The sequence below is a fragment of the Talpa occidentalis genome, unplaced genomic scaffold (genome assembly GCF_014898055.3).
Source record: "Talpa occidentalis isolate TD23 unplaced genomic scaffold, MPIMG_talOcc4v2.1 talOcc4.17, whole genome shotgun sequence".
NCBI lineage: Eukaryota > Metazoa > Chordata > Mammalia > Eulipotyphla > Talpidae > Talpa > Talpa occidentalis.
In genome coordinates, this window is record NW_023601754.1 from 19,080,283 (window position 1) to 19,100,088 (window position 19,806).

Consider the following 19,806-nt stretch of genomic DNA (forward strand, 5'->3'; position numbering starts at 1 on the left):
GGAAATACCGTTTTGGAACTGGCTTAAGGGAGGATGAGATCTGAGGATGTTCACAGCCTGCTGAGATAATTATTTGTGGCAGGAAGTTGCTCTCCTTTTGTTTATGACTGCCTCAAATAGTGTAGTGTTAAGTTTTTTTCAGTTCTGGCATTTCTCCCTGGCCTCTGAGATGTGTCTCTGATGCCACGGTGCTGGGGACCCTTAGTACTGTTCTCTCCATGTTTAGTGTACAGTCACCCAGGTGAGCTGCTACAACAAGCAACCCCAGAGCTCAGGGACTGCTCAGTCACGTGGATTTCCCTTGTTGGGTAACTCTCCTGAGTACTACTGATTTCTGGACTCTTTCTACTGGATGACTCTTCATCTCAGAAGCCCTTCCTTTCTAACTTCATAGTTAGGAAGAGGAGGTATTTTAGGGCCCAGAAGAGATGAAAAATCCTTCTACCTATCTTCAAGTTAGTACTTAGTCACAAGGCCAAAATCGCTGTAACAGATTCATGTGCTCATGGCTATGAATACCACTATGGCAAGTGACCAGAGACTCATAAAAGGAAAAGGCTTGGCTCAAAGAGCCATTTCCAAAGTCTAAAGGAGGGGCTGCTAACTCAAAAGCCTAGAGGGCCTGACAGTTGTATGAGTGAGTAGGATCAGCATCACATGGAGTGGCACAGAAAAGGACTTCTTGGAGTGATACACTCTCTATAATGTGATAATTTAACTTTATGACAGACTGCTCTGTCTAAACTAACCACATCTGTTGGCCACATCCATCCTCTATGCTGCCAGTTGGCATCTGGTAGTCTGGGTAGGAAAAAAAATCCTGTTTCTGGAAGCAAACTATGAAGTTGGCTATATTCTTCAACCAGTACCTGTCAGGATAAGCATAAACCTTTTACTTTTTAAAGAGAAAGCTCTAAGCAGCAGCAAAGGCATGGAAGCTAAAAAGAGAAACAGGTACAAAGAGTGTGATGTCAGGATTTGTTGTCTGCGCAGAAGTTGAGGCAGTGGCTCTCACACAGGATGGAGTGCTGAGCTGCCACTTTAAAAGATGCCCGATACCCTGCAAAAGCAGTGCCACTCAACTCACAACAGGCACTGGGGTTCTCACTATGCAGCTGACCCTGAGAGGCAAACTCCCTTGGATCTTCCACCTATTTCAGGTCCCTGCCGTTTTCCTTTGAATATTTCTGACCTCAGTGTGTGACACTTAACAGTTCTGTAGTAGCAACCAAAGTAGTATTTCAATATTTGTCAATGTCTGCCTGGAGAATATGAGTAAATCAGATATATTGGCTTAAATCAAATAAATGTAAATAATAATAATAATGGCATCAAACAGATATTGAGCAATTACCATGTGCCAGATACTATGAAAGATCATTTACAATAATTACCTCACTTAAAGACACCAATATTCCCATTTTTCATTTGAGGAAACTGAGACATAGAAGGTTACTTTCCCATGGTTACCCCTGATAAATGATAGCTGATAAACCAGGATTCATATGGGGGCAGTGTGACTGAATGTGAATTGGTTCTCATAAACAGACCGATTGTAATTTCCAAATAATAGAAATCCTTTGATGATCATAAAATTCGATCATTGTTGAGTTTTTAAAGGTGTATTGGCTGCCTATTGTTTATGAGGTACAAGCTAACGCATAAAGGAACAAAAGAACCATGTAGGAAGGCCATTATTGCCAAGGCATTAAATATAAATTTGGAATGTTGCTCATAGCATATATTCCAGAAATGTTAAAGAGGCTTTGGGGGAAAGTATGCCCAGGTGGTATATTTATGAGAGTGACATATGATGGTGTTGGGGAAGTCCAAGTTATCATTCTGACACCAATGAGGGATGCACCTTTACATTCTCATACCAAACTCAGTGCTTTTGAAATCGGAGAGGGGTGTCCATTATGAGTTCATGTACAGATATTCTTCAAATTCTGCTTAAAAGTTAAGAGCAATAGCAGTAACTAGAACATTCTACTATTACTGCACAGCAAGGTATTTAGCTATTGGCCCTAAATTAGTCTGTATTCTTTTGTCATTTAGTCTGCAGCATTTTAATTCCAGTGACATAAAACATTTCATTCCATGAAGGCCAGAGAGGCACAAAAGAATTCAGTGAAAGCTGAGTGGTTGGTTAAAAAGATGAGTCTATATTCCTCTCCACTCACTAGCTAATTCCAAGTGGAGATGGACATAGAATGTCCCTTTTGTGGGTTTGCTTTCCTTAATCCCCCTAGATGAAGTTAGCTTCCATGTGCCCCAGCTTTCACATGCTCCCAAGGAGATCTATAGTTTCTTCCAAGTTAAAAGTTAATTTTTTGTTAATCAATTAGCTTAATTGTAATTTGCTTATACTGTTCACCTTTTCCAGTCCATAATCACAGTTTAATATTATTGGCTACTTATCCCAAACAGCATTGGTCTTGTTGCTTTATATGCATCACCAGTGAAACCACAGTCACAGTGCACATCTTAATTTCCATGTTTTTTATAGTTGAGAAAAGTAGACACAGAGCAGTCATGAAAAATACCAAATCACAGCCATTAAAGGACAAGCCAAATTCTGAACTAAGTAAAATGGTTCTGGAGTTTGTACTTTACTACTGCATGATACTGTTTCTCTATGAACTCCATGACATCATCTGGCCGAGTGCTCACTGAATCTTAGAAACTTAAACCCTTATGAACAAGCAAATGAATGGATGTAGGGAGCAAGTAAATTATCAACTAGTTCTTACCTCACTGTCACACCTTACCCAGAAGGTTGCTTGCATGCTGTTATATCAGAAAACACTTAACCTGAATTTTGACTGGTGGATGGACTGATCCAAGAATTTGCAAAAGCAAAACTGAGCCTTTGTGAGGTTCTCCATCACTCCCACCATGCGGGAGGGAGGGAAGCCATTGGAAAAGGTGATTTTTCCTTTATGACTCCAGAGGAACCCTGCCTAAACCCTATAAAGGAATCAGGATAGAAACTGAATCACAGAGAGATGAGAACAGGGAATTCAGCCGATCCATCCTCTTAATCAGTGCTGGGTTCATATGCCCAGAATCCCTTAGTCATCTGCCTTAGTACCTATGGGATGACTGGTTTACTGGTCTGGAATTTGAGGACAGAATTAGCCAATTTGAAAGTTAACATATAATTGTAGGGTCAGGGTACCAGTAGGTGACCTTTGACTCTGCTGTTTAGCTGTATTAGCTCTGACCAGTCATAAGTTTCCTGCTTGCAGTATTGTCAGTAAATTATTCTGAGTCCTGAATCTGCATGTTGTGTATGTCACTTGGGTTTCCTACATTGTGAACGCCTCAGAAACCATCTAACCAGTGTCTGGTCTCAAGGCAAGGAAAAGCTTTATAAGCAGAACTGCTTGATGTGGGGCTAGAGCATTCTCCCCCTTTGAGTTCAGAAAGATAACGATGGTCAGGGTGATGATTCTCCCACTTCAATTTCTCTCATGTTTCTCAGGCCAGCCACATTGTGAACCTCCAGAGATTGATTCATGCTCTCAATCCTTGGGGTTCAGTGCATTTCAGAGAGCTGATATTTAGAGGGAAGAACTAGTCTCACAGCTTCCAACCTTTTGTACCTCCTTTGAGTGGGGATGATAATGAATTTTCTTTGACAGCCTGTGTGCAGTGGTTAAAGGTTTGTATTCTGGTCTCAAAGTTTGGTTTCCCAAGAAGCAGACACTGAGTCAAGGATTTGAGTGCAAGCAGTTTTATTTGAAAGCTGGAATCAGAAAAATAAAATAGGACATGAGGAAATGAACCAAGAAAGAGAAGGCAACTAATGGGATACCACTGTGGGCAACTATAGTTCAATTCCAAGTGGAAACTGGGAGACAGAAGGCTCATCTTTGAGATAACTCCTTTGAGGAAGAGGGAGGGAGTGGAGAATTTATACACCAGTTCCTATTTATATACCATTTCCCATTAGTGTGGTCAAGGCTGCCCTGGGCATGTGTATTTCCAAATACTTTCTGCTGGCACTATGCTTAGATAAAGCAAAGAGTCTTATAATATACTGAATACATCATAGAGCTATTGTGGAAATTAGATGTGATAGGGCATATATGTGAACATAGCACAGTGCTTGCCACACAGCAAAGACTGAGAAAAGCTAGCATGAATTTATTTTTTTTAAGATTTATTTTATTTATACAAGAACTGGGGTATAGGCCAGAAGTGCAGGAGGGTGAGAGAATTCACCAGAGACAGAGCAGGGAGCAGAACAGGCAGATGGACCAAAAACACTGCTGAGGGGAGCAGTGGGTGAGGCAGGAGAGGTCTGCTGTGCCATATGGATATCTCTCTGGCCAGCCAGGAATGGATCCCACCCTGCAGAGCTGCAGACATCTTCACAGCACTGTGCTCAACCCGCTGTGCCACCAGGAAGGCCCTAATTTCTTAAGCATTACAAGGCATCTTGTCTCAGCTAGTACTTGTAGTAGGTGCTCCGTATAAACCAGACCAATGGCATAGAGAAGAGGCAATTCATGGGGCTTATAGTATTTCCCTATGAAGCCTAAGACTATTTATTTCCTTACTTAATCACCCTTTCCCAGGATATATGTGTGAGTGAGTGAGTGTGTGTGTGTGTGTGTGTGTGTGTGTGTGTATGATATTAACCTTATATATAAAACCTTAAAATTTTGACTCCTAGGTGAAGTGCCTCAAGGATTTACAGACATAGTTGAACTTTTAGAAACAATCAAAAATTTTGAATTTTTGACCTTACAAAAGTAAAAAGAAAGAAGTGGTACAATTAATTTCATAGTATATCTCTTTGCCTAATCTATAAAATATCATCTCAACATGGAATCAATATAAAATTGCTAATTAGACATTCTCTTTTTCTTTTTAGGGTTTAGTCTTCTAATCTAATATGTAATTTACACTAATTTACTAATTTCACTAATTTTAGTCCAATTACATATCAAGTGCTCAGTAGCCACATGTGGCTCACGGCCACCTTCCTGGATCATAAAGGTCTAGTGGGCCCTAAATTCTTTCCAGAAGTAACTTCCTCAGAAATAATCCCTGTTTTCTTCCTCTTCATCTTCATAAATGACAATGTTCCCTTGCATCTAAGAAAGTGAAGTTGGTTTTAGCTCAGGCATCATATGAAATTGAAAGTTGCTGTAATGAAATTTCACACATGAAAGCCACGGTGAGATCCTTAGCAGGTGTAAAAATCTGACGAAGTTATTTCTTTAACTGCAGCTAGATGGAAACCACAGCAGCTGTTACCATTTGCACGTTTTCCAAATCTCATTGCCAAAACGAATCATTGGCAGCCAGAGAAGTCTCAACTTACCTCTTCATTTGGGAAATGAAATTAAAACCTCAGTTCATTTCTAAAAGTCACGGATTTGGTAAAACTTAGTAGGGCAAACACACACAAGTCGCTGTTAAAATATTGATGGCTTCGGTTTTCTCAGGTGCTGCTGCTAACATCTGCAGAAGATTTGGACTGCACTCCTGGATTTCAGCAGAAAGTGTTCCATATCAACCAGCCAGCTGAATTCATCGAGGACCAGTCGATTCTAAACTGTAAGTGAAGTCACATGATGCTATTTTTGGCCTGTTCTCATATTTGAATTCACAGTGACTAAGAATGTATCTCAGGATGTGGAGCCCCCTAAATTTAGTCAATCATTTTACTATGTCACTGCCTGACCCAAGATATAGTCTTGGGTTTCTCTATCAGAGGTGAATAGAATGGTATGTGTCTATTTTTAGTATCAGGAACATCCTGACTGCTTCTTGTAAAGGGAATCACCCGCCTCCAATTTGTGTACTTCTCTGTGCAATAGAAATGAATCCATTCAGGGCAGATCCCCGAGAGCAAACCATTGCCTTTCTATGGGTTTCTGGTCTTCTTGTTTTTCCTCATTCATATCCTGAGATCGAAAAATGGTGAGAGCATGATGTTGGCTTCTGGGAATTTTTAGACATAGGAATTCAAAACTGCTATACTTAAGGCTAATAAGATGTTCTTCAGAAAGACTCAAAACCTCTACAGGCTATTCTGTGGATTAAACTTTAATCCCCCCAAATTCCAATTGATTTCCTTAAAATATGCTCCCCTTAGATCTATGGTTATAATCTCTTCCTACTTTTATGCCAACATTATATGTTTTATCTTCATGAGAACATGGAGTGCATTGCCAAATGCACAAGCAGATTTCGTACAATTGAACTTAAAAATGATGCTAGACAATTAACCATTTAGCAGTAGGCCCGTGCATGCCATTCTTTAGCATTTGGGAATGAAGTATATGAAAATAGTGGTTTAATTTGGTCAGATGCCCTAGTTGCCCTTAGGGAAGGTAATTGCACATTTGCTCTTATGGTCTCAGGTTTGCCTTGCAGGCATAGCCACGTTCCTTCATCCCTGTGCTAGATAGTTGGCATGTTTAACGAAAAGGAAAAGAAAAACCAACCTACTTGATTGGTTTGCTCTATGAGGCTGGAACACATTTTAAAAGTTGAAAGGAACACAGTAATGAAGATACAACACTGAGCATCTAGGGTGCTACTCAAGGTGAAGCCCATGCACATCTTGATGCAATTACAACAATGAAATCATTTCAATAACTAGAGTCTGTAATGACAAGGTACAGGACTGGCACTATGCACAAATTCCAGCATGTGATTTCATGTTAATTTGATCCCTGAGTGTGACTTCTGGGTCAGGTCATCAGGAATCCTCATTTGTCTTTTGATTCTTCTGTCTATCAGAATTGTTATATTTCAAACAGAACTGGGTTTAAGAAAACTGTTTTTTCAGGCTCTCCTCTAATCTTGTCTCATCTCATCTTGTCTCCTCTCTTCTCCTTTCTCTCTCTCTTCTTTCTAGCGATTATCCCAAATGGCATCTATATTAACATGCGTGGAAATGTGAAGCCACCCTGAGTATGGAAATTAATAGAGTTGGTATGCAAAACAGGCCCATAAATGTGATTGCTTCTGTAATCTTCACGACACCAAACAGCTTTTAATTCACCGCTGAGAAGCTGGAAACAATCATACTTTGGGGGATCTTTTTAATTTAAACTAGACCATACTGTACATTCCAATATCACAGTTTTGTGTGTATGTCTGTGTTTTTTTTTTTTTAAACCCCTTAAGTAATTAAATGGGTTATGGTTGTTGGTTCTGTGTAAGCTAGTAAAGCTAAATGGAACTGGCTGATTATCAATGATAGCACATTCAGGAAAAGTCAGTGACATGGGAATTGAGGACATTTGAAAAATGTTATGTGAATTTGTGTGTGAATTGTTGAATCAGCAGTATCTGACTAGCCCCCTTTCAGGGAAACTGTGTGTGTGTGTGAGTGTGTGTGTGTGTGTGTGTGTAATGCAAAAAGCAGGTTTGATTAAGTACTTTTGAGTTAATCTCAAAGCAATAACCACAGGCTGTTATGAATATAGACCCTATGAATAAGGTTAATTGTGTCTCAATGAAGAAAGTTTTCGCAGACCTGAGAAGTCTACTGAATATCATTTGGGGAAAAGAATCTCTATTTCTAGAAGTAGTAGTCTTAGCAATGGTTCACCCAATTCCACTTGCAAGGCAAGATAAAAAGTTCAAAATATTAAATGGACTTTTCCCTTAACCAAATAATATATATTTTATTTGAATTATATTTATTGAGGTAAAATTGGTTTATATCATTGTGCCTGCTTTGGGAGTTACATGTTTAAACTTATACAAATGTATGTTTTCACACCATGCCTACCACCACACCCCTATAATCCTCCACCATGCTCCACTGTGGCACCTCCCTCTACGCCACCACCCTGCCTCAGTTTTACAGTCAGATGTCAATAACTAAATGATATTTTAAGCCTCTCCCTCCCCCTCTCCAGATCCTTCTCTCTCTCTCATTCTCAGTTTCTTTCAGCTGTTTCGTTATGTCAAGATCCCTTTATCTGTGAAAAATGCCACAATAAGAAACCAATGAGTGGTGGGTGGTCTCACAATGAAAACCATACTGACAGAGGACCAACATCTGAATGAAAAATGAAAACAAATGAAAGTTTTAGAATTCTTAGACATTTGAGGTCAAAAGCCAAGGTTTGAGAAACAAACCTTCTAGATACAAGCTGATGTTCTGGGGATAACAGGTTAAAAGTTTGGAAACATTATCTTGGACTCTGTAGCATTTGCACTTTCCATTTTTCCTTTGTCTTTGCAATACTTAAGTGTTTTGGCCTCCAATCATTGTGATTTTCTGTTTTGCACAAGGTATAAATACAGTATTATCAATCAATTTATGTCTGCACTTTTTGCATTTCTATAAAGTTGTCTGAAAGTGTTGTCTCTGCCTGGCAGACATAGTATATCTGTTCATACTCCATACTTATATTCAACCAATTTTGTGTTCGGCTTTTAGCAGGTTACAGGCAATGTTTATTCTGTCCACGGCTTCTTGCTCTCCTTGTTCAGACAGTAATACTTCCTTTTATCCTTTTTCATCTTTCTCCTCAATTCTCAGTGACTTTTCTTTTTCTACTTTAACTATTACTAATGGTCACCTCCACTCCTTTTATTTCCCTAATATTTTATTCACTGTTCACTGCGATACATCTTTCCCTCAGTTGTTCTAAAGTCTTTTATTTTCTTCACATCCAAATAACTCTTTATTCTACTCTCCTTTCCACTAACCAGACTGGCTTTCGTCTTTAAAAGGCCATTTTTCAACAAGCTTCCAGGATCAAAACATGGCACCCCACTATTTCTTCTAATGTAACCAAGGGAGCTCTTTCACAATATCTTTCAGTATTAGGCGAAGCCCTCCCACTCATGAGAACTGGGGCAAAACTCTCTTGGTTTCATTTCAGTCTTGAAAGGTAGGCTGGGGAGATGGCTTATTCTCATTTTCTATGCAAATCACAAGAAAGGGGGAGACAGATAGAAGGCAGAAACTCAAAAGGAGACCTCCATTTGAGGCCTTTGGACTTAGGGTGAAATCTGTGAGGGGGTTATGGCTCCCAGAATGCTATGGCTCCCAGAATGCTCTCAAATTATTTTGTGTGGTTGTGTCTCCTACAACATGAAAGTCAGGGGATCCTGCTAGCTGATTTCTTGATACATGAGAGGAGAATAGTGATCTTGGCTCCAGCCTTCCAGCCAATATACAGACTCCAGGAGAGTCATTGGCCTGGAATACTGACCACCCATCCAGTAGAAGTGGGAAAAGACCAAGTGATAAACCCCTGACCGAATGAATACATTCCACAAAATTGCAGAACGGAGTATTCTGGCCTGCCCCTCTCAGTTTAGACAGGCCTTCCTGACATTAGAGAGGGATTTGTGATCAAGTTTGCTTAGGGAAATCAGAGTTGTGACTGTCCAGCCTCTATAATGGGGGTGTCTCAACCTCCAGTGTCCAAAAATGACACTTCTTGGCCATCCAGCCAATATCAAGTTAACAATTCTTTCTTCCTTGTTCATCTTTCATGGATCACTCTGTTTGGGCTACACATATACAAATATACTGTCATACCAGTACACAGAAATATTGCCGGATGAATTTACCTCAAATATGACTTGTATAATTACCCTTTTAATAAAGAATCCTCATCTGTCAGAACAGGCTTGGTACCAAACAATCACAGTGACCTAGCAAGTAAAAGTTTCTTACTCGTTCAGATCACCTGATGACCTGGGTTACTCCCCGCCAAGTGGCTGCCCTCCCTGCGGGAACTTGAGGAGCCAGACTATTTCCAACTTGGTTCTGCCATCTTGTCCCTTCTAGTCACGTGTGCCACTGAGATGGCAGTCAGAGGGCAAGAAAGTGTAGGGAAGGCACCCTGGAGGCTTAACCACCTTAGTTCCAAAGGGACATGCATCATCCCTGCTCACATTCTTTTAGCCAGATCAAGACTTATAACCAACCTAACTGCAAGAGAGGCTGAGACATGTAGAGGAACACACACACATGCTCAGTCTCTACACATATCCTAACAGCAATGTGATCCAAGTCAAAAAGAGATTGGTGGGAGAGAAAGAGATAGACCACAAAGGAGGCAGCAGTCTCAGAGTTGCCTGGTCTACCTAGGAGAAAGGACAAAGTTGGCCAGTTCAAGCAGGAGAGCAAGATCACACATTTGTGATTACATCCTGCTTTTCTTCACAGAGAAAGCTTAGCACTGAGAAGAGTTAACTTTTTCTCTGTATCCTCTGAGAAACAGCCAGGGGAGGATCCTCATCTTTTCATGGTTCTAATCCGGATAGACTCCAGGTGAATCTTTCTGATGATTACAATGTGTGGTTGAGGTCACAGAGTTTTAAACTCACATAGACTAGGGTTCAAATACCCACATGGTCATGTGTTAGCTGTGTTACCATGACTGAATTATTTGAATCCTCCATGTTTAAATAATCTTATCTCTCTAAAAATGATATGTCAGTTTCCACTTCTGGATTATTAATGCAATAATTGATGGAAAAATTGATAGAACATAATTATGAGTAAATGGAAGCTGCTAATAACTATTACTATCACTATTGTTGCTGATGTTTTATCATTATTCATAGCTCATAGGTAGGTTCAATTTCCATATAATTATCATTTAAACCTGGATTTTGAGAAGACAAATCATGTTGATCAATCGCAATCTAAAGAAGCCTCTAAAATAATGATTCTGGGGTATTTAAGCACCCATGTACTGGTATTTTTTTTTTAATCTCTGATTGTTAGGAGTATATTGTTGAACATTTTCCAAAGTCTAGAATATGGAAAAAAAAAAAGAGAAAAAAGCAAGCAAATGAATAAGATAGAGGGAGACTACTGCCACTTTCTTTGGCTAGAACTTTTTTTTTTCTTTTTTAAGATTCATTTTTACTTATTTATACATACAAGAACTGGGGGTGGGGTGTAGGCCAGAGATGTGGGAGGTGAGAGGATTCATTAGAGACAGAGTGGGGAGCAGAACAGGCAGATCTACTGAAATGCTCTGCTGAGGGAAGTGGCAGGCAAGACAGAAAATGTTTGCTAAGTCATGGAGGTCAGCTCCCTGGCAGACAATGGAACTCATGTTGCAGTGGCTGTTGAGAGCTTGATAACCCTGAGACTTTAACCCCTGCGCCACCAGGGAGGCCCTAGGAACTTTCTTTTAAAAGGCATTTGGTACCAAAAAACAAGTCATAAAAGGAGTAAGGCAGAAATAGTGGCAGTCCTTGAATTTGAGTCAGTTTTGCTTTTTTAAAAATAGACAGATGTCCTTATTTATCTCATTTTGGTTGGACTTTCTTATTTAAGGTATTTGCTCTTTTCTGATATTCTGAAATACCAATGTGTTTACTTTTCTGGGGAGACAGGGTTAATGCTTAGGAGATTTAAAGTTCTATATGCCCCTGCCACCATAGTGATAGCATTCCTAGAAAACGAAACAAGAAAGACACCACCATTGTGACATCATTGCTGGCACCTGATAGCTGGCATTTATGGTGTGCTCTGTAAGTGTGCAGGACCCCTTGATCTCAGACCAGACCTTAGGGGAGAAATGCTTTCATGTGTCCAATTTACAGGTAATGGTGCTGAGGTTGGTGCATGAAGCAATTAAACCAAGTTGTATTACTGGTAAATTGGTGACACCAAGATTGGAGGCTAGAATTCTAGATCTCTGTCTGTTTTCCAAATTTCTCTGGTCTAGTGCCTTATAGTTTTTGTTGATGTTGATGGTTACGTTTCAAGGAAATTGACCACTTAAATTTTCCACCTAATTTCAGCAACTTCGATGTGATAAAGAGAGAACTTCCACTGCATTATTTGTTCCTGCTCATAGCCAATTTCATTCTTCCTCTATAATATAGAAAACATTAGAAAGAGTAACTCTTTTTCTTCACTTGGGATTAATCCAGTGCCAGTGTCTGTGACCCTGCATTCCCATCCTCCCCTTGAGTTCATTTTCATGAAAACACTGCTTGGTCATGCCACCTTGACACTGACCTTGGTTAGTGGCCAGGTCACCCATGGAGTGCATGGTGTGGCATTAATCATATTTGTACTTAACATACATGAGTCATGGCTTTTGAGGGTGTTTTTAATTGACTATAAATCAAACAGGGAACTTGAAAAATGAAGGCAATTAATGAAAAAGCAATGTGAGAGGTCTTTTGCATCTTAATGCAGGAAATATATCCCCAGTGAATTAAATGTCAAAACAAAGGCCTTTTGACCCTGCTGAAAAGATTTCATTTGGATGGTAATAAATGGATGAACTTTCCAACCCGGCAGGTGGAATAAGGCCTGTTTCCTAGGTTCAAGCTGAGTTGGGCTTTTGTAGATCTGTATTCTTTATCCTTAAGAATTTCCTAAGTTCTTTTGTTTTTGTTTTCAGTTTTGGTGCTTTAAAAAATGATAATTTCCATTTGCAAGTTGTCCTTTGTACTTCCAATTTGTATGAAATCTCAGGTTGGGAGATTGATTAACTGATTAGTAAAATTATTGAACATCACCTGTTCTCCAGTCTGGATAAAGCTGAACACGATTGTAATTTCAAGTGGTGTATTTGTTTTACATTGTTGTGGTATGCCAAGGAAAATTACTCTGGGCATCACTTAATTCACTCTATCACTCTATCACTATGAAGGTGATTATATTTTGGATCAGAATGTGGACTTTATTTACATTAATGAGAGTTTTTGCTACATTTAAGCAGAATCCTTAGAAATGTAATATTTTAATAGGTTTGTGCTCCACCCCCAGGAAGTTTGCAACAATCTAGAAATCTGTGAATTAATATTTATTACTATACTTTTAAATTCATTATTCTAACAACCTCATTTCATAAATGTAAAATAAAATAATAAAATGACTGCAGGGTAAGAAAGAACACATATACACACGGTAAAATACTTGGAGGTCTTTCTAGTGGATAGGGGTCCTAAGGTGTACTTTGAGACTGGGAAACATGAAGTGGCAGAGTGAGAGGGCCTTAGAAGATAAGGAATATGGATATAAATGCAGCTGCCTTGGCATAGGTTTTCTTACCAGAAGAACAGAAGAAATAAATAAAGCAGAAGTATCACACTGTTAGCCCTGGGGCTAAATTTGCCCCATAGATATGTCTTGTTTGGCTGCCCAGTGTGGAAATCTGAAATGTTTAATGAAAGGCTTTTGATGCCATCATTGAGCATTTCACTTTTAAAAATTGCTGGGCAGTATTGGGCCTCCAGAATATAGACTCCAGAGGCATGATGCCTAGGTTCAAATCCAAGGTCATTACATCATCAATTAAATAATTTGGGCATGTTAAGAGAAAACAACAACAGGGCATCCCCCGGTGGCGCAGCAGTTGAGCCCTGGGTTGCAAAGCTGCCCGCAGCCTCTGCGGCACCAGTTCGATCCCCGGCCACCAGGCGAGGGTCCCACATGATGCGTAGACCTCTCCTGCCGCCCACTGCTTCCCTCAGCAGTGTATTTTGTTGGTCTGCCTGTTTTGTTCCCAGCTCTGGCTCTGGTGAATTCTCTCACCCTCCCGTGCTTCTGACTGTACCCAGTGCTTATATAAATAAATAAATAAATCTTAAAAAAAAAAAAAAAAAGGAAACAACAACAAGAAAATCTCATTCTATCTCATTTTCCTCATTTGCAAACTGAATATTATAATGACAGCAACCCCAATATGTTTTTCTGAGGATGAAGTGTTAATCTATGCAAAGGGCTCTGAATAGTGGCTGGTCTGTAGTGCTAAGCTACTAATGCCAGAAATAGTATAGCAATAATATTAGTGAAGACTTTTTCCCTGTGGCTCCCCAGTCACTACCTACTTCATGTCATCCAGTTGACACCCCGGTTCATTCAACCTACCCCCAGTAGGCAACTAAATTCACCTCCATAAAGTGTCCATTGCTCCTAAGCTGCTGCTGTGTAGATGAAATCATGTCACAAAAGATGAAAAACACATTTTGTTTTCATCAAACCATTGCCGTTATTGACAGTGGTCAAGGAAGCAGAGGACAGAACTGAGAGATGGAAGGGCATGAGCTGGTTGGAACTGACTGAAACTTTTAAATCTATTTTCAATGTTGTAAATTGTCACTGCAGGTAATGTGTGGAAAGGGTGGCAATGTGAAAAGACAGTGTGGCTAGCTTTCTGGACGTTCAGAATAGGAAACAGATGAGAGAAGAGCAGAGGGAGGCTCGAACTTTCATGGGGCCATTCAGAAGTTTTGACATGGAGATATTGAAAAGTGTATCGTAGGAGAGGTGGGGAGAGGCGATCACAGTATGATTGAAGAGCACCTGAATATGAAATAGGGGTGAGAGCCTAGGGGTCTAGGCTGGGGAGGTCTAGACAGAAGGGAAATTTTTTTGTTTGTTTGTTTTTTTAAAGATGCAGAATCACCGGAGTCTACCCCAGCTCAAACACTGACTTCTGTGACACTTTTCCTTTCTGGACCTCTGTTTCCTTATTTGATTATGAGGGTGTATTAGCATTATTTTGGTTGTAATCCAAAGTAACCAGAATCTAATTAGCTTCATCAACAATATATAAAATGATCAGTTCATTTGATTAATAATTTCAAGGTTTGGACCAACCTTAGCTTGACAGTACTGTCTCTAATCCCTGCACCACCAGGGAGGCCCAGGACAGACTTTATTATTTTTTTTAAGATTTATTTATTTATTTATACAAGCACTGGGTATAGTCAAAAGCATGGGAGGCCGGGCATCGAACCGGTGCTGCAGAGGCTGCGGGCAGCTTCGCAACCCAGTGCTCAACCGCTGCGCCACTGGGGAGGCCCATCTGGACCGACTTTAGCGACACCTGGTTCTAGAGGCTCTGAGTTAGCCTTAATGTCACCTTTTATTTCTCAGTTCTGCTTTCTGAATTGCTGGTGTCCTGACTCTCAGAGAGGTTTCCCCCAAGATGGCCATCAATGGAAAACCAATGATGGTATTCAAGAAGACTTGGTTCCCTATTGATGAGGTCTGGGTAGATGGAGATGCTATTTTCAGAAGGGAGAGATTCTGGGCTGGCAAAAGCAAAAGGATTTATATCAGGGAGTTTCACTCTAGGGCACAATCCCTTTCAGTAATACCATCCCATGATTGCAGGCTGCCCTCCCTGCATAGGAATTTTTAGAACTCAGCACATACACAAATGGAAATGTCTTTTAGATGTCAGGGGATGAGGACAACCACCACGCCAGGTTTCTCACTGGTGATGCTGGTGAGCAGATTGCCTAATTAAGACTGTCAAATCCTAAGAGCTGCCAGATGGTTTCACTCTTCAACCTGTTGAGTGTCTTCACTCAGACAGGGCTGGAGCTGATATAAATCTCCTTTATTTCTGTTTTTCTTCAAGAGATTAAGAATACATGAACATATGGATGTTACAGGAGCATCTCCTAATTTAAGGTATTAGAGCCACATGAATCGGGCTGCTTAATGAATAAGGCATCAAAATATACATTAAGAAAGATAGAGTATAGCTCTAAATAGTTTTAAGAAGGAAAGTAGGTCAAACCCACACACTTTCTAATAATTGTAGTATCCTCCATGTGTCCTTTTCACCTTAATTTTCATGGAAATTTTGGCTGGCTTCAAAGTACATGGGAAAGAGGTACAAATACTTGTCAATCAAAAATCTCCAGGTACTTTTGCATTTGATCAAATTCACATTTTCTTTCTGGTGTTAGAAATGAGAGCTAGGAAAGATGATGTCTTTGTCTACCATTCTTTAGTCCATTCTTAAAAAAAAAAAAGAAAAACACACAGGATTGTCACCTACCTGATGTCAGTTCATGTACTAGGTACAAGGGATGTAGTGTTTTTTTCAAATTATGTTTATTGGTAAAGTTGGTTTACATTATTGTACCTGCTTTGGGAGTTATAGGTTTAAACCTCTACAAATGTATGTTTTCATACCAGGCCCACCACCAGTGCTCCAATTATCCCCTACCATGTTACAAAGATACTTTCTGAATTGGAGCTTTCATTCTAGCATAGACATAGATTTCTAGAGGCATGTTTTATTTATTTATTTATTTATTTTACTTGTTTGTTTGTTTGTTTTTGTTTATACATGCACTGGGTACAGTCAGAAGCGTGGGAGGGTGAGAGAATTCACCAGAGCCAGAGTGGGGAGCAGAGCAGGCAGAAGGACTGAAGTACACTGCTGAGGGGAGCAGCGGGCGGCAGGAGAGGTCTGCGCACCATGTGGGATCCTCCTCCGGTGGCCGAGGAGCAGCCGGGGATCGAACCGGCGCCGCAGAGGCCGCGGGCAGCTTCGCAACCCAGCGCTCAACCGCTGCGCCACCTGGGAGGCCCCTAGCATAGACATAGAAACATAGACACAATAGAAAAGAAATGGTATGTGAAATCTTGGTATTTCCTATGGTGGAAATAGGGCAAGGGGATGTGATAGGGATTTGTACATGGCTGCTGTGGAGCGGGTGGCCAAAGAGATTTTTTTCTGAGAAGACTGAACATTGCAAAAGAATCAGTTGGGTGGTTAAACATTTAAACAGAGGGACCAAGAATGGCAAAAGTCCTAAGGCGAGAACAGGCTTTTAAGGTGGAGATCCTCTGTTCCAGAAAGACAAGTGGTATTTGGCTATATCAATCATCATAAGACAGGATTATTCACCCCATTTTATAGATGAGGCATAATGTTAGGTCAATAGGTCTGTAATCTAAATAAAAATATGTGAGTGGTGGATATGTGTCCTCTGATCTTGACTCCACGTCTTCTGTCCTCATGAAATGCTATATCCAGTGTCATCTGCAGTGGTGCTCCTGGCCATTAAGAACAGACCAGTTGTCCCTGAGGGCCTCACAGGCTCTCAGTAGGTGAGGGCTGAGTAGGTAAAGGCTCCTGAGCTGACTGTTTGCTTTCCACTTACAAAGAGTGCTCAGCTTCTCACCATCTTGACCTCTTCATCTGTAAAATGGAAGTGAATGCTATGGATCAATCAAGTTAACACAGGCAAAAGAGTTAGGGCAGCGCCTACCACAAGCAAGCCCATGTTAACGTTGCTTGATTTTGTCACGTGAAAGACCTGGGTTAGGAGGAGAAGATCTGCAGGATGGTGCTGTTGGAATGGATTGCAAGAGTATCACCAAAGGTGGCACAGAGAGTTTTTAATAAGGTTTGGCTTCCCTGAATAGAACTCATGTTCTCCCTACTTCCTTCAAGCCTCCCTTTTCGATTTGTTCATATTTTAGGTGCATATGTTCCCCCCAAGTCTCTCCCTCTGATATGCACAGATGCCTTCTCCCTCACATTTGAATTATTTGGGCTAAATGTTAAAAGGCTGCTCCCTGAAAAATATTTGAGAAGTACTTCTCCCCAAGCTTGGATCAGATGTGTTTCAGAATTGAGGAAGCTAATAAAATGTGTAAGCTGTATTTATATAACTGCACTGGGCGGTGGGGGTCTGGGGCACCCTGTAATAAAACAGTCCCCTAATTCTGCAGTAAAACATATGAATATTTACCCTAAGTAGGATAAATAAAGACCACAAATACCATCCATCAGTTCAGGTTGGATTTTGCTGCCAAATGAGTTATAAAAATGCTTTTGGGATGCTGAGCCTCTTGGGCTTCAGAATTGCAGGCTGCACTGCTGCTTAGCAGAATAATCCTTTGAAAAGCAGCCAGCCTCAATTCTGGTAGAACATTCTTTTGCCCTCTTCACTTCCCAGCTGTTTCTGGGGGCAGCAGAGTGTGGTGGTAACCTTGCCTCCATGTTTCAGCACCCCCTACAACCCGCTCCTACTTGTGAGCAACTTGGTAACTGATGTCTTGGCAGGCCACCTCTGAGAAGGGGCCAACCATTGCACCAGCCTATTTCTTTCCAATTTGAAGCCAAAACAGTTGTCAGCCATCCAGGTTCTTCTTAACTGTGCATGTCAGCTGATTCCAGAGACATCCCAGAGGATCTATTTTTAGCTAAAACCGGTTTTAATTTTCATATGTATACATCAAATTCCATGGGAGCAGGGGAGATTCCAAATGAGGAAACATTGATTCTGAATAACATGAAAGAAATAATTAGTGCTTGAAAAACAGTTCAAAATGAGTCAAAACCTCCAAGGAATATGGTTAACACTGCATTTTTCAGTGGAAAGACATTTTTGAATTCAAAATAGAAAGTGAGGGTGAGCAGGGACATATAGGGCTAGGAAAGTGTTTCAACTCTGAGGACAAAAATGGATGAGACTAAGGCTAGGGAGGACTGAAATAGGGGTCAACCAGGGTTGTCAGAGGGGTATCTATAGGGATGTGGCCCATTAGGTCACTATGAATGCCCAAATGGGCATGGGGGCGTGATATAGAACCCAACCCTTGTTGGTATTCAGAGGGGTGGAGGAATGACAGCTGCTAGGTAAAGGAACGGAATCTGGTGCATGCCAGTTTCGACTATACTTTCAGATGTTCTGTTTATTTTGGTGCAATGTCTAAGCAGTTATAGCTTGAGTGAGGCCTAAGATACAAATTTGCATATGTGTGTGTGTGTATGCAAGAATATATATATATGCATATATAGGTATGTATATATTTGTATGTGTGTGTATTTCATTATTATTATTTTTGTTTTAGTCCAAATTTGCTAGCTTTGCTTTTGGAATAGCTTTGTTTAGACTTCTTGCTCTCATCAACAGTCTTGATCAGGCACCTTTTTGTGATGGGAATGGCTTATTTGTGTAGCTAAAGAGAGGTTGGATGGTACCCTGCTATAAAGTACTTTGTCAGCTACATTACACTTTGGCGACTTGATCAGTTCTGATTAGGCCCCCGCCAACTCAAGACTTTGAAGAAAGGGATTTGACAGGAGGCAATTGTGTAGCTCATAGCTTCATCCAAAGATCTGAACAACAGGTCTCAGAAAGGGCAGAAACTAAGGTAGTGCCAATAGTTTCAGCCCTGGGACCCATAAAGAAATGGAACAGTGCTTTACAAACTTCCTATAGTGAAAGAGCAGTTTTCATTTCATTTTGTTTTGTTTCAATTTTTTCATTTTGTAAAAATGTCAAGGTATAATTTTTAATAAGTTAAAAACATGATTCATATAGAAATATAAAGAAAATGCAGGTCCAGAGTCATCAATTAAAAAGCAAACTAGTAAGGCTCATTCAAGGAATATTTGAAGAATTAGATATTTGTAGGTAATGTAATAATAAAGAAATACTAAATAGGAGTTTACATGCAAAGCTGGTTAATGTCTTACAGGACAAGTAGCTCTAACCACGGAGTAATCTCTTCTACTGAATATTATTCACATATCCACTGTATAGAAATCTAAAAATTAACATAAAATTTCACTAAATCTGCAACCTTCAATGATTAGTAAATAGTGAGGTGAGCAAATCTCATTTCATAGATAATTAAATGAACCTTCAATGGACCTATTAAATAATTCCTATATATGACTTTGAAAGAACTTGCACCTGCTCTTGTCTTACTTTAAATATGTAAACAATTTTATCAACAATATAATAAAAATGTTACTATAAAAATGAAAAAAAGAGTTCCTTCCCTGGTGGCGCAGCGGTTGAATGCTGGGCTGCGAAGCTGCCCGCAGCCTCTGCAGCACCAGTTCTATCCCTGGCCGCCGGGCGAGGGTCCCACATGGCGTGCAGACCTCTCCTGCCGCCCACTGCTCCCCTCAGCAGTGTACTTCGTCACTCTGCTTGTTCTGCTCTCCGCTCTGGCTCTGGTGAATTCTCTTACCCTCCTGTGCTTCTGACTGTACCCAGTGCTTGTATGTATAAATACATAAATAAATAGATAAACAAACAAACAAACAAATAAATCTTTAA

At 40.2% G+C, this 19,806-nt stretch overlaps 1 protein-coding gene across 1 annotated transcript in view; it reads left to right on the forward strand.

Moving 5' to 3' along the window:
- The window catches only part of CDH13 (cadherin 13), a 953,577-nt gene that overhangs the window by 211,103 nt on the left and 722,668 nt on the right, over positions 1–19,806 (forward strand). Inside the window, exon 2 of the mRNA XM_054697025.1 lies at positions 5,463–5,574. Coding sequence (XP_054553000.1) covers positions 5,463–5,574 — 112 coding nt within the window. The remainder of the gene's footprint in view (positions 1–5,462; positions 5,575–19,806) is intronic.